This window comes from Stigmatopora argus, chromosome 3, assembly GCF_051989625.1.
Source record: "Stigmatopora argus isolate UIUO_Sarg chromosome 3, RoL_Sarg_1.0, whole genome shotgun sequence".
Classification (NCBI taxonomy): Eukaryota; Metazoa; Chordata; class Actinopteri; order Syngnathiformes; family Syngnathidae; genus Stigmatopora; species Stigmatopora argus.
This window is the reverse complement of record NC_135389.1, coordinates 5,386,027-5,400,374: the sequence shown is the minus strand read 5'-3', so window position 1 is coordinate 5,400,374 and position 14,348 is coordinate 5,386,027. Positions and strand designations below refer to the sequence as shown.

The window sequence follows — 14,348 nt, the reverse complement described above, 5'->3', positions numbered from 1 at the left end:
TTATCCTCAGGGGTGATGGAGCCTATCCCAGCTGACTCTGGGCCAGAGGCGGGGGACACCCTGAATTGGTGGCCAGCCGATCGCAGGGCACAAGAAGACAGACAACCATGCACCCTCACATCCATACGTAGGGGGAATTTAGAGTGTCCAATTAGCCTACCGTGCATGTTTTTGGAATGTGGGAGGAAACCGGAGTACCTGGAGGAAACCCACGCACGCCAGGGGAGAACATCCAAACTCACACAGGTTGACGTGACCTGGATTTCAACCCAGGACCCCAGAGCTCTGAGTCCGACGCACTAACCAACTCCCCCACCACTGGCCCGGAGTCAGCTGGGATGGGCTCCAGCACCCCCCGCGACCCTAATGAGGATAAAGAGGTTCAGAAAACGAGATGAAGTAAACAGGTAGTCCTGTTTAACACACTGCCATTTGCGTGAATGTTACTTTCTTCGCTTATTCATTATTTCACGCGTGTGACTTTTTTTTGTAGTGTGGACCACTTTCTGTTGACATTCTGCATTTATTAATGCTCATAATCGCCATGCGAACAGTGGTAGCGTTTACAACCCATTTTCTCCTAGGGTTCCTGAATGCATTCCTCTAAAAATGCGACGATGTGACGTGACGTATAATTTCAGCGACCTTAACGTGGCTTCGGCAATCGGATAAATGTTTTTTTTCCTCAAAGATACGCTGCAAATTATGGGCTCATTTTCATTTTAATTAAATATATGACATAAACATGACTGCGGCAATAATCTCAGCTTTGAGTGTGCTCACAAAACCTCTTGGCGGTGAGTATTAACAATTTATACGCGTTTTGAAATTCGTACGGACCTAGAAGACCACTGTACCAATATGACGTGTTGTCGAAATTTAACTTTTTATTTTTACAGTCCTCAATCGTTTTACTGTATTTTCACCTGCATATATTTATGTACAGGGGCGGCCCGGTGCGAGTGGTTAGCCCGTTGGCCTCACAGCTCTGGGGTCCTGGGTTCAAATCCAGGTCATGTCCATATGTGTGGAGTTTGCATGTTCTCCCCGGTCCTCCGGTTTCCTCCCACGTTCCCAAAACATGCATGGTAGGCTTATTGGACACTCTAAATTGCCCCTAGGTATGGATGAGAGTGTGTATGCTTGTCCGTCTCCTTGTGCCCTGCGATCGGCTGGCCACCGATTCAGGGTGTCCCCCGCCTCTGGCCCGGAATCATCTGGGATAGGCTCCAGCACCACGTGCGACCCTAATGAGGATAAAGCTGTTCAGAAAATAAGATGAGATTAGATTAATACTCTCCTTTTTGTCTACAGAGGGATCTGGACGTAATGCTGAAACTTCCAAGGAGCAGGCGCTTCTATCCGCCTTGAAGGCAAACAGAGATGTTCTCCTGGAGCGGCTGCACAATGACAGCAATCTGCTGAGCGCTTGGAAACTGAGGGAGGAACTAGTGATTGATGCATACTGGTTTTTAAACAATACAGAGGATGTGATGTGGAGCTTTCTCCAGGAGTGTCTCATTCTGCTGCTCAGTTTAGCACGACACCTTTCTGATGAACTTGAGCGTTTCAAGCAGACACCTGCCCCCGCTGCCAAACTTCACACCCCTGAAATGGCTCCGCCATTGCCCCCAGATGTCCTCAGTTTCGCACAGCAGAAAACAGTTGGTGCTGCTCTTCAGTTTGTGGTTTCTCTCGGGCTCTGTCCGTACTTAGCTCCAGGAGTGGGTGTGCCATTGGGTTGCAGGTCTGCATTTGGCGCAATGGTGGAAAAAATGGTATGTGGTCAACAAGCTGTTGGGGAACCACACAAGCTTCTGACAACGACAACTGTGTTGTTGCAATTGGCTGAACTGTCATCTCTTGCCACATTGCTGTTTTCCCGGCACCTGGGAGACGTGATTGCAGCGCTCAGTCAGCTTGGCTATCAGCCCCAGAAGTCAAAGACGAGCGGCACAAAGCATGTTCAGGTAGCGTATGTCCTCTCTTTTGAATGAGCACTATTTGCAAGCAATGGGGAATACAGCTTTTTTCATTAGAGCTCATTGGTCTGTACAAATGTTGTGTCTGGTGGACATATGTTGTTTAATTATGATTTTGTCCATTGCTTTTGTCAAAATACTGGTGCAATGTGAGAATTTTTTTTTTTAATAGGACCTCAGTGAAGAGGAACGTAAAAACTGTCGGGAGGCTCTCCAAAGTCTTCTGGTAAAGGTGTATCAGCCAGTGGTTATCAAGGAACTCCTTATTTTACAAGGTGGAGCCAAACAGGTATGTTTTTATGAGATAGACCCAAATCACAGAACACCAGCCTAACACCGATATTTTTCGGATTATAAGGCATACTTAAAACGCTATATGTTTGTAAACAAAATGGACTTCTATTTCATGACAGAATCATTTTGTGGTAATGGACCAAAATTTCTGCCCAGGCATATAGTTTAAAGGCAAAGTTACCAAATACTACACTGATAAATTGTATGTTAAGGTTTGACTTTGTAGAGAGTAATGAAAAGTACAGTGGTACCTCGTCACACGACCGCTCGTCATACAATATTCTCGTCTTACGACGGAAATTTCGATCGAATAATTCGCCCGTCATGCGATCAAAATTTCGTGATGTGACCAAGCCAGGTGGCCATGGCACTGTCTTTTTTGCATATCTTTCGTGTATAACAATATTTACGAGCACCGAATGAGTTATTCAAACCAGGAAACGCACAACGCGCATGCGCGGGGAAAAGAGGGCTTTCTGGGTAATGAAGTATACTCGTGCACACAACGCCGACAGGCAATGGCACTCTTTCTCAGAATAAAACTTTACCCACAATCAATACGTGGGTAAGCTCAGCTGCTGCATTTCCTGTTATTTTTATCTAATACGAGGAGTATTATATTACTTCTCGTTCGCTGCTCATAAGAACATCAGGGGCACTGGCTCGCAACTCCCCGCAATAGCATCCCCGGTAGCAACTCTATCATAGGCGCCGTTCAAAGCGGTTGCGACCACAGATGCTACAAGCTAAAAGGGAGCCGCGAGCCAGCGCCCCCGAAGCTCCCATGAGCAGCGGTGTATATTGCCACCCAGAGAAGTCTTGCGGAGTACGCAGCACCGGCATGGGCCCCCTGGCTGGCCCAAACTCACCTCAAATCCCTTGAAACCGCCCAACTGGAAGCAGCCCGCGCCATAACCCACCACCTCAGGTCTACCCCCACCGAAGCAGTCCTACATGAGGCACATCTCACACCCCTCTCATCCCGCCTCAAGTTACAAGCACTTCTTAAGGCGGATGCCTGGAACCAGCTGCCTCCTTCTGATCCCCGACACCGCCTCCTCCATGAAAACGTTAAAATGCGTTTGCAAAAGAAGCCAGACTGGCGATCATCGACCCTTCCCCGTCTTACCGCTCTCGAACTCCTTACCCCTTGCACATACTCTTCCCATCCCTGCCCACCCTGGCTATTACCCCCCCCCATCCAAACCGCCTTTACCGCAGTCTCTAAACACATGCCGACCATCACCCAAAGAGATAAGGCAGAAGAGCTCATCAGAAGCATGGGCAAACCGGACCTACAGATCTTCACAGATGGATCCACCAAAGAAGGCACTGCGGACGGTGGTGCAGGTTTTGTCGTCATTAAGGAGAGTGCAATCATCCACCAATGGCATGGTGCCACTGGCAGCCGCAGCAGCTCCTACCACTCTGAAAAAGTGGCACTGACCGAGGCACTCTCCTGGCTGAGGGAAACAGCAGACTGGCAGACATCAATTATCCTCAGTGACTGCAAATCGCTGGTCCAAGCCATGGGAAACCCCCATACGCAAGACCCCGCCATTCGGAGACTTCAGGGTGACATCGCCCTTTTCCCTCCGCCTAAGCGACTGCAGCTACTGTGGATCCCGGGCCACTGCAACATATGTGGTAACGACCTGGCTGATGCCCTAGCTAAACTTGGCTCGTTAGATGACCAAACCAATACCCCCCCGGACGCAGCCACAAGACGTGCCATCATCCAACGTGAAGATCGCTCCCCCCCCCTCTCCCACCCCCGCCTTCTGCAGACCTACACTACAAAAGTCACAGAGGAAGAACTTGCCCTATCGAAAGGAGACCGCACAGACCTGATTCGTTTCCGCAGTGGACACCACCCCCTGCTCCGCCGTTGGCTCCACCTTGTGGGGAAATCCGACTCGGATCGCTGCCGCCTGTGCGACGAGGAAACAGAGTCGTCTGAACACTTATGGCTCCGCTGTCCGGCCTTAATGACCGAACGCTACCATCGCGGCTTGGGCAACTCCCTGGATGAACTTATCCGTGTTCCAGTGGCAGCCCTAGCGCTGCTGAGGGTAATCCTCAGGCGCCTGAGGTGAAAAAGAAGAAGAAGAAGAAGATGAGCAGCGGAGCGATCGCTGATAAAAACTGCTGCTCGTTGGCAAGTGGTCGTGCGTTATCCGATTGTGAGGACATTTGTGTGCATCATTTTCGGAATATTTTGAAGGGAATAGTACAACAGCAAACAGCCCATCGATAGCGATCGTGAGGGTGGAGCGTTTGTTCCGTTTACGAGTGCGTTGTGTGGAGAGAAAAAAACCCGACCTCTATGGTCACAAGCTGTGGGTCGTGACCAAAAAACCACGATCCCGGCTCAAGCAGCTGAAATGAGTCGCCTCTGTTTCCTTGGACCCGCCGGGCATCTGATTCAGATGCGTCCTGGACGTCTCCCTGGTGAGCTGTCCTGGGAACACCTTGGGATCCTCCCCGAAGAGCTGGATGAAGTGGCTCGGGAGAGGGAAGTCTAGGTTTCCCCATTGAAGCTGCTGCCCCCGCAACCCAACCTTGGATAAGCGTTAGATGAAGATGAAAAGATGGGGGCTATTGTGATGTAATTAGAAAGAAAAGCAGAATCAACAAAATAAATACAAAACTGTGAGACCCAAATACAGTTAATAGAAATTGAATTGTTTTTTATTATATACAAGTATGTGATATAAATCTTCACCATGAAGTGCACAAATAAATAATCAATAAATAATGAATAAGTACCGTATTTTCTTGCATATAAGCTGCCCATGCGTATACACTGCTCCCTTAAAATCATTCAATTTTACAATTTCTCGCATATAAGCCGCCCCCTGATTCACAATTTCCACCTCCATATTCATGGTTATAATAGGGAGTACAAATGTGTTACTTTGAAGGGAAAATCTTAAGAAAAATCATCGCGCGTGGTATTTCTCAGATACTGTGTTAATCCAAAGGATCGTCTGCTGCATTGCATATTCCGAAAGGGTTTTGCCTGCACGTGGACGAATTCAAAAAGGAAGTCATTATCAGAGGGGGGACGTGGAAAACAATGTATTCATTCACATGGGGATTTCCGAAAAATAACATAGTCACAAAAAACAAATATGGATACATACAGAAAAAAAACTGTTTTATACTAATTCATCCAGTAATGGTTGTTTTCTTACTGCAAAACAGAAAAAAAAGTAATAATGTTAATTTGCCGACATCTACCGGTGAAAGCGTATAGCAGCGCTGTAAGTCTGAGTTACAAATACAGCTTATGTGCAAGAAATTACGGTAATAGTGAACTTTACTGCTTTCCCCCATTCCATTAAGTCTGTTCCAGAAGGCAGCTCCACTAGTTCTAAAAACAGAACAGCCCCTGGCTGGTTAAGGCGCCTGTGTGGTCAGTTGCTGTCTGAGCGTCTGGTGCAACCTAATGGGGTCCAGGCTGTGGTCAGAGCCATTCTGGAATGTGGAACAGGTAGGCGAGTGACACTTAACAGAGCCTGGCAATGGTAAACAAAAACGTCTTGCTTCAAGTCTGTGTTACTTCTAATGTCCTCTAGGTGGTGAGTCAGATTGGAAAAAATGTGACAGTATTGCTAGGATTCTCACAGCATGCCCCCAGCAGTCTGTATCAGCTGACACATACTATAAGCAAGTTTGTTCCCAGGTGAGCGTACACATACACACGTAATGCTTTGATTCTGGGACTAAAAGAAGCCATTATTTAGTCATCTAGAGGCGAGGCAAATTTATTTTAATAGTACAATTTATTTGTTCATTCATTTTCCATGCTGCTTAGCCTCACAAGTTTTGGGAAGGGTGCTGGAGCTTATCCCAGCGAACTATGGGCACCAGGCAGGGACACAATGAATCGGTAGCCAGCCAATTAGAGGGCAGAAGGAGACTGATAACCATACATGATCACACTCATACCTAGGGACACGCCTACCATGGATGCTTTTGGAATCTGGGAGGAAACTGTAGTACCTGGAGAAAACCCACGCAAGGCCGGGGAGATTATGCAAACTCCACACAGGAAGGTGGGAACCCACCTGGTATTGATCTCAACTGTGAGGCCACTGGGCTGCCCCTGCAAGACACAATTAAGATTAATAGAATCACAAATTAAATTGTACATTTGTCACATTAAATCATCAAGACTGTTAAAAACAAAACAATTAAAGCAATAAATAGAAACAATAAGTGGATGAAAAACAAAAGCCATCTAACGAAGAATTTGAATAATAGGGGCAATTATGAATATGCTCTAGAAAATAATATAGTTTTTAGCCTGTATTTAAAGGAGCTCACAATTGAATCACTTTTCAGCTTTGTAGTGTACTGTCACCATTCCCATGCTATTATATAATGATATAATAATGTATGTACAGGTATTTAAGGTTTGCATAAGGTCTTGTCATTTCCTAGTGCATTGCTGTACCTTAAACCAGGAGTGCCCAAACTATTACACAAAGTGCCATAGTGGGTGCAGGTTTTTGTTGCAACAGATCCAGCACATTCAGTGAAACCCATGTGGTTTCTTCTGAAACAAGCAGCACCTGACTGCTAACAACTGTTTGCACTTTCAAGAAAGCAGATTGGTAAAGAGGTGTCCTCTTCATTGTTTGTAATGGGAACCTGCCCTTGAGGACCGGTTTGCACACCCATGCCTTAAGCGTTGATCTCTATGTCGCTAAATCAGGATGCTTGGGGTTTCCTAACTGAACAAAGACAACATACCATCAAGGTGCACAAATGAAACAAATAATTTTAAAAAAGTTATGAATTATAAACTAATCACATATCACAACTGTGTCACTAGAAAAAAATATTCACTATGAAAAGCAATAAAACACAATTAGAATGACTAATAAATCTGTCCAAAAGCCAAGTACAGTGCATTTTGTGTACTACTGAATATTAGCATTGCCTTTAATTTGTACATGCGTCACAATACAGCACTAATTCTCAACACTTTGTCGTATTTTGTATTTTTGTGAATAGTAATGTGAAGTAACCAAGAAGGCATTTTGTGTTGTAGATCTTTGAGCTGTTGCACATGAAAGACAAGCTTACAGCCCAACAGTTTCAGTGTGTGGCCACCAGGGCAGCTCTCTACTTGCTACAAGAGAAAGCTAGCTTTGCTCAGCCCTACTTGCTTGTTCCTTTGTTGGGTCCTCTCTCTCAGTGCATCACTGCTACTGGTTGGTAACAATCGCACCATGTTTGAACATTTACAATATGTAATGGTTTGGTTTTATATTTGATAATAGCTAATAATAATTGATAATTAGCTCTCGCAATGAAAATTCTCTGTACGTCGAAATATTTAAATGCTTAAGTAGAAGGGGATACTAAAATAATTGCATGTACAGTCATACCTCTCCTTACGAATGCCTCCAGTTACGAAATTTTCAGGTTACGATTTTTTTATACGCAAATGAGTAACTCGAGATACGAAAAAGATCCAAGTTACGAAATCCCCAAAAAGTAAATGCATTTACTTTATCTGTTATTTTATTTTGAAAATATTGTCACGGATGCATTGATTCTCACTTTAGAATCTCGCTACCCTCTACTGGGCTCTCATTTCAACGCTTTCATTCTATCTCATAATGACAATAAATGCAATCAATTCAATTCAATTGGCTGTCTCACACAAACCTCTATCCATGTTTCAAGATTCTCTCTTACATACCTGTCCACCTCGGCTAAATGTTCCCCTTACAGTGGTACCTCGTTATACGACCGCTCGTCACACAATATTCTCGTCTTACGACGGAAATTTCGATTGAATAATTCGCCCGTCATGCGATCAAAATTTCGTGATGCGACCAAGCCTTTTTTGCATATCTTTCGTGTATAACAATATCTACGAGCACTGAACGATTAATTCAGACGAGTTTCTCATACGCATCGACCAGGAAACGCACAACGCGCATGTGCGGGCAAAAAGAGGGCTTTCTGGGTAATGAAGTATAATCGTGCACACAACGCCGATAGGCAATGGCACTCTTTCTCAGAATGAAACTTCATTACCCACAATCAATACGTGGGTAAGCTGAGCTGTTGCATTTCCTGTTATTTTTATTATCTAATACGAGGAGTATTATATTAGTTCTCGTTCGCCCCTCCTAAGAACATCAGCGGCACTGGCTCGCAATTCCCTCTTTGTAATATTTCTAGTCGCAAGTCTCTCTCATAGGCGCCGTTCAAAGCGGTTGCAACCAGAGCCATTACGACGAGGGAGTTGCGAGCCGGTCTTTATGAGCAGCGGAGCGATCGCTAAAATGTACTACAAGACTATTTCTTGTTGGCAAGTGGTCGTGGGTTATCCTATTGTGAGGACATTTGTGTGAATCATTTTCCGAATATTTTGAAGGGAATACGTAGTACAACAGCAAACAGCCCATCGATAGCGAACGTGAGGGTGGAGGTGTGGCAAACCGCCAACCCGGAAAACGAAGGTAACAAAAGATTACAACAAAATTAGAATTCAGTTTTGTGTAAAGTCACATTAAACGTATGTTTGAGTGTCTGTATATATTAATCCAAGTTAATTTAAATTTGTTTGTTCCGTTTACAAGTGCGTTGTCGTGGAAAAAAAACGAACCCCACCCCCCCCACGCCCCCAAATGTCTGTCTCGCGTCGGCGAAATCTGCCCAATTTTAGTTAGATTAAACACATTTTATTACTATTAAACCACTAGTTATGTGTTACTTTGTTAATAGATGGCGAATTAGAAGAAATAAAACATTTTTTTTCCAATCCAATATCCTGTTATTGGTGTTTTTTCAGTGGGTTGGAACGAATTAATTTGTTTCCCATTCATTTCAATGGGAAACGTCCGCTCGAGTTACGAGAATCTCGTCTTAGGATCTCAGTCCCGGAACGGATCAAGATCGTATGTCGAGGTATTACTGATTGCAATTCCGCTTATTCCGTAATTAAAAACCGTACAAATGTAACGTGGCATGTATTTTGGGGTACTATTTCAGCGGCGCAGGGCGCATTTTCATATGCTTGATTCATTTTAAGACATTAATAAAACATTTCATTATTTTTTTGTCACAAATTCTTTTGTGTGTTTCCTCACATCTTTTATACAAAATTGGGACACTTTGACCAATTATAAAGGGTTTAGTTGGTAGTTGCGTGAGGACCGTGGAACAAATTAGAGTATTTACATATAAAGCACTGCTCTATTTACGAAATTTTCAATTTACGAAAAAAAAGAACCAATTAATTTCATAAGTATAGGTACGACTGTATATCTGTTGTTTTTTTCCAAGTCTGTTTCTACTGATTGCCTTGTGTCATAAATCTAGCAAACCCATGTCCAAAACAAATCATCAACGTTTAGTTTTTGATTATCATGGCTGTTTTGGCTGTTTTCATATTGACATTGTGATGTGCTCTGTGGCTAGCTGATTTAGTATGGGTGATCAATGAATGAGTATTTTTTATTTAAAAAATCACAATAAACAGAAATCTGTATGGGGATTTCCAGATGTTCACTGCCAAGTTGCTGTGGAAGAACGAGAAATGACGCAATGTGTGGAGGATATTACTAAGGTAAGATCCAACAAAAGTGCCGACAGTGCACTCCTTCATTCACCGAGGGTTTGTGGAAGAAAAATAGTTTTCTCAAACACACACTATTCATGCTTATGTATAAAATGATCAAATAAAAAACCAAGATGAATTTCTGGAACATGGGCAAATATATTTACTCTCCTCAGTTTCTAACGATTGAACGCGTTGCGTTGAGACTGTCATAAACAAAGGAGAGCTTGTAAATATTTCATTCTCTTTATTACGTTCATAAAATGTATTTGTTGTTCTAGAGTTAAACATTTCTACAAATTCTAATGTCCTTCATCTAATATGATTATTTTTCACTGGCTTTCTTGCTTTCAGATTTGGGTTGTAGGAAACACTCCGGCTGCGCCTCTCCTCACAGCTTTAGAAGACGTCCTTCCAGTTATCTTCACACTCTTCTGTTTCACCAAGCAAAACGTCTCCAACCTACGGTACAGGTTTTGTTTTCTATACTACCAGTATGTGTTTTTGAGAAAACAACAGTTATAGTAATGCTGTGTGTTTAGCAATAAGCATATGAAACAAACTAGTGTAGTGTACCGGTATATTAGATTGGATTAGATAACTTTATTCAGCCCGTATTCGGGAAACTTCACTGTCACAGTAGCAAGAGAATACAGACAGGAAAATACATTTTAGACATAAATAGGTAATAAATAAGTTAATAAATGAATAAGCGTTTTGCTGAAATATATACATATATATACATATATATATATACATATATATACATACATATATATATATATACATATATATATATATACCAGTGGCGGGCGGTGCATTTTCTCGTAGCGCCTTCAACGTATCAATCCAACCCTCAAAAACTATTTTATGGCTATAAAACCTCTACTGCAGCTAGAGTTGAGACACACAAAAAATATTCAATAAATCAATGCACAAAAATGGGGTAAAATCCACTTCTTAGCAGCATTTCATGATTAAATACAAATACTGGAGCTTTTTAGACATCAGAACCGGGCCCGGAGTATCATTTCCCCGGTAAAAAGACAGCGATGAACGTCGATACGTCCATACGTCAAATGACAAAAATGCACTAAAATTAGGTAAAATCAACTTCCTAGCAGCATTTATTGATTGAATACAAATATTGGAGCTTTTGAGACATTACAACTAGGCCAGGGGGGTGATTTCCTCGGGAAAAGACAACGATGGACGTCAATGGCGAAACAGCAAAAATTAAACTGGGGTAAAATCCACATCCTAGCAGCATTTAGTGATTAAATACAAACACTGGAGCTTTTCAGATATCTGAACCGGTCCCACAATTGAAATATTATTTAGGAATATAGCCGTATTCTACTCACCAAAAATTCTTTTTAACTGTACACTATCCATCCTCCTTTCTTCCTTCTTTCCTATCGCCATCGAAGCTAATAATGAAAGTCGAGCCTGTCCTGTCATATTTCCGGCATAGTCCGTTTTGAAAATGGCTTTAAATCAACACAACAATATATTTGCTTGTGCAGCTAAGTTAGCGCACTGAAAGTGGCGCGCACACACCATTTTCCTGGCTGTAACAGGCTTGCTAGCTTCGGAGTTGACCGCCCTTTCTTAATGATGTCCATTTTTTTCTGGAAAAGTCCGTCTGGAAAATAGCTTTGTGAGCAAATCTGCAACAGAATTCATTTGTTTTTGCCTCTGTTTATGCTGTGAGTCGGCCATTGTGGGTGGAGTTTGCGATCGCTGGCTGCCTCACTATGGCTTTGGCCCGCCTACTAGCCAATCATAGTTGGTGAAAGCAATAACGTATCCCAGCCAATGTTCCCTCTAATTTTTCGTTGGTCTGGGCAGAAAGAAAACCTCCCTGAGCGCACTGAGTACCAGTGTGAGCGACATCATTGGTACTCGGATGATTCGCCTAAAGACGTTTTGCCGACGGATGTTTGACAGGCGGGCAGGTCGCCGAATGGACGTTCCACCGAACGTTCATTCGGCCGAACGGAGGTTTTGCCGAAACAGGATTCGCGCACTTCCCCCGCCCCCGAATCGTGTGTGTACAAGTTTTTCAACCTCGGCTGGCGGGCCATATACGGCCCTTTAGGATTTTTAATCCGGCCCGCCGCCAGCATTGTCCAAATTATAGTAAAAATCAATGTTAGTCTACTATCAATGGCAGCCCGGGAATAAGCACTCTTGGGTGGGCATGGCAGTCCGGGAATAAGCACTCTTGGGCGGGCAGATGTAGCAGAACCGAGCCGTAAAATGACAGCAATCGGGTCAAATCCATCCTAAAACAGCATTTAATGATCAAATACAAATACTGGAGCTCTTTGGACATTAGAACCGAGCCCAGGGAAGTGAATTCCTCGGTAAAATGTCGCGATGATGTCGCGATGGAGGCAAAAAAACGTCTATATACGTCCATTCGCCAAACGGCTCAAAATGCTCTCAAATTCGGTCAAATCCAGCCGAAAACAGTGTTTAATGATTAAATACAAATACTGGAGCTCTTTGGACATTAGAACCGAGCCCAGGGAAGTGAATTCCTCGGTAAAATGTCGCGATGATGTCGCGATGGAGGCAAAAAAACGTCCATATACGTCCATTCGCCAAACGGCTCAAAATGCTCTCAAATTCGGTCAAATCCAGCTGAAAACAGCGTTTAATGATTAAATACAAATACTGGAGCTCTTTGGACATTAGAACCGAGCCCAGGGAAGTGAATTCCTCGGTAAAATGTCGCGATGATGTCGCGATGGAGGCAAAAAAACGTCCATATACGTCCATTCGCCAAACGGCTCAAAATGCTCTCAAATTCGGTCAAATCCAGCTGAAAACAGCGTTTAATGATTAAATACAAATACTAGTATTTGTTAGTTTAATGATTAAATACAAATACTAGTATTTGTATTTAATCATTAAACGCTCATTTAATCATTAAATGATTAAATACAAATACTAGTATTTGTTAGTTTAATGATTAAATACAAATACTAGTATTTGTATTTAATCATTAAACGCTCATTTAATCATTAAATGATTAAATACAAATACTAGTATTTGTTAGTTTAATGATTAAATACAAATACTAGTATTTGTATTTAATCATTAAACGCTGTTTGAACGAACGTTCATTCGGCGACCTGTCCGTCTGTCAAACGTCCGTCGGCAAAACGTTTTTAGCCGAATCATCCGGTCACGACATCATCATTGCTCGCTATGGGCACACCAGTATCATACCTGCCACAAGCAGGTGCATGTCAATGTTCCCTCTAATTTTTCATGTAAAACATGGAAAACATAAGAGTGGACAGAGCTACTGCCACTGGCTTCCGCTTAAACGGCGCCATCATGGGGAAGGGTAAAAAAATAAAAAAGCATTTGGATTTTATTTACTGCACGCCATTTGATTGCTGCTGCGCAGAGAAGACGAGAGTGGTGCGCAATTGCGCACGCGCGCAGCTTAGAGGGAACATTTATCCCAGCCAGCAAAATGCTAATGCGTATGAAAAAGCATTGTGAGGTTGCCAACTCAAAATCTGATTGGTTAAAAGCAACAGTCTAGTTTAATGCAGCAGAGCCCGCAGAACTGATTGTGAAGGCTTTGAGGCAGATCTGATCTGGCAACAAATAATGGCTGAAATGTGATTGGTTAAATGCTTCAATATGAAAACACACATCTGGAAGCAGTGCAACCAGGGGGAAAAGCAATGAAAGGAAGCTAACAGACCATTTGGAATAATAAGTATTGATGGACAAAATATAATCTGATTCAGATATTTCTTAGGCCAGCAGAGAAGGCCTTGAAAGCCCTGATGGCCCGCCACTGATATATACATATATACATACCGTATTTTCACGCCTATTTGGCGCATCGTTTTTTACGCCGCAGTGTCAGTAACGAGTGCTATTTCTGTATTTTAGACACACAAAGCACGCACCATTTCATTAGACGCATATATTATATATTATTAATGGATTAACATCGAAACGCAATAGCGCTGGCTACCGGAAGCAGCTTATTTCCGGGTTCCGGTGCGCAGTGACTGCTGGGAAATATAGTTCTTGGACGCAACAGCCACACGCTAAAAACACGCTTTAAAAAGGCAACGGAAGCAAAACTGAGTTCGGCAGTGCTTTATTTGGACATTTTACAACTTACTCACGTCATCATCACCCACAAATCCATCAAAGTACTCATTTTCTGTGTCCGAATCAAACAATTGCCCAAATGAGTCTTCCAAAACGCTGGGTCCCGCGGTTGTAGTTCTTAAGCCTCCGGGAATGACGGCAAGCTCCGAGTTATTATATATACCTAATATATATACATAGTTCACAGTCTAGCTTTGAATGCTCTGTTGACGCCAACATTTAGCGGCAGGATTTCTTTTGTAAATACAGCCGAAATGACGGCCAGCACCAAATTAGTGTGGTCGCTAGTTTTTTTACACAAAGCTTTCTTTTGCTCTTTTTATCTTATTCAA

The 14,348-nt window shown here is 43.0% G+C and overlaps 1 protein-coding gene across 2 annotated transcripts in view; it reads left to right on the top strand.

Annotated features, from left to right (window-relative positions):
- Positions 1 to 555: 555 nt before the first annotated feature.
- The window catches only part of tango6 (transport and golgi organization 6 homolog (Drosophila)), a 36,723-nt gene continuing 22,930 nt past the window's right edge, over positions 556 to 14,348 (top strand). For both annotated transcript variants that reach the window (XR_013299635.1, XM_077596587.1), the window contains exons 1-8: positions 556 to 797; positions 1,315 to 1,970; positions 2,155 to 2,271; positions 5,625 to 5,772; positions 5,858 to 5,964; positions 7,339 to 7,501; positions 9,809 to 9,873; positions 10,219 to 10,331. Coding sequence is in view for 1 of the 2 variants with exons in the window: in XM_077596587.1 (XP_077452713.1) it covers positions 746 to 797; positions 1,315 to 1,970; positions 2,155 to 2,271; positions 5,625 to 5,772; positions 5,858 to 5,964; positions 7,339 to 7,501; positions 9,809 to 9,873; positions 10,219 to 10,331 (1,421 nt within the window). In the remaining variant the exon portion in view is untranslated. The remainder of the gene's footprint in view (positions 798 to 1,314; positions 1,971 to 2,154; positions 2,272 to 5,624; positions 5,773 to 5,857; positions 5,965 to 7,338; positions 7,502 to 9,808; positions 9,874 to 10,218; positions 10,332 to 14,348) is intronic.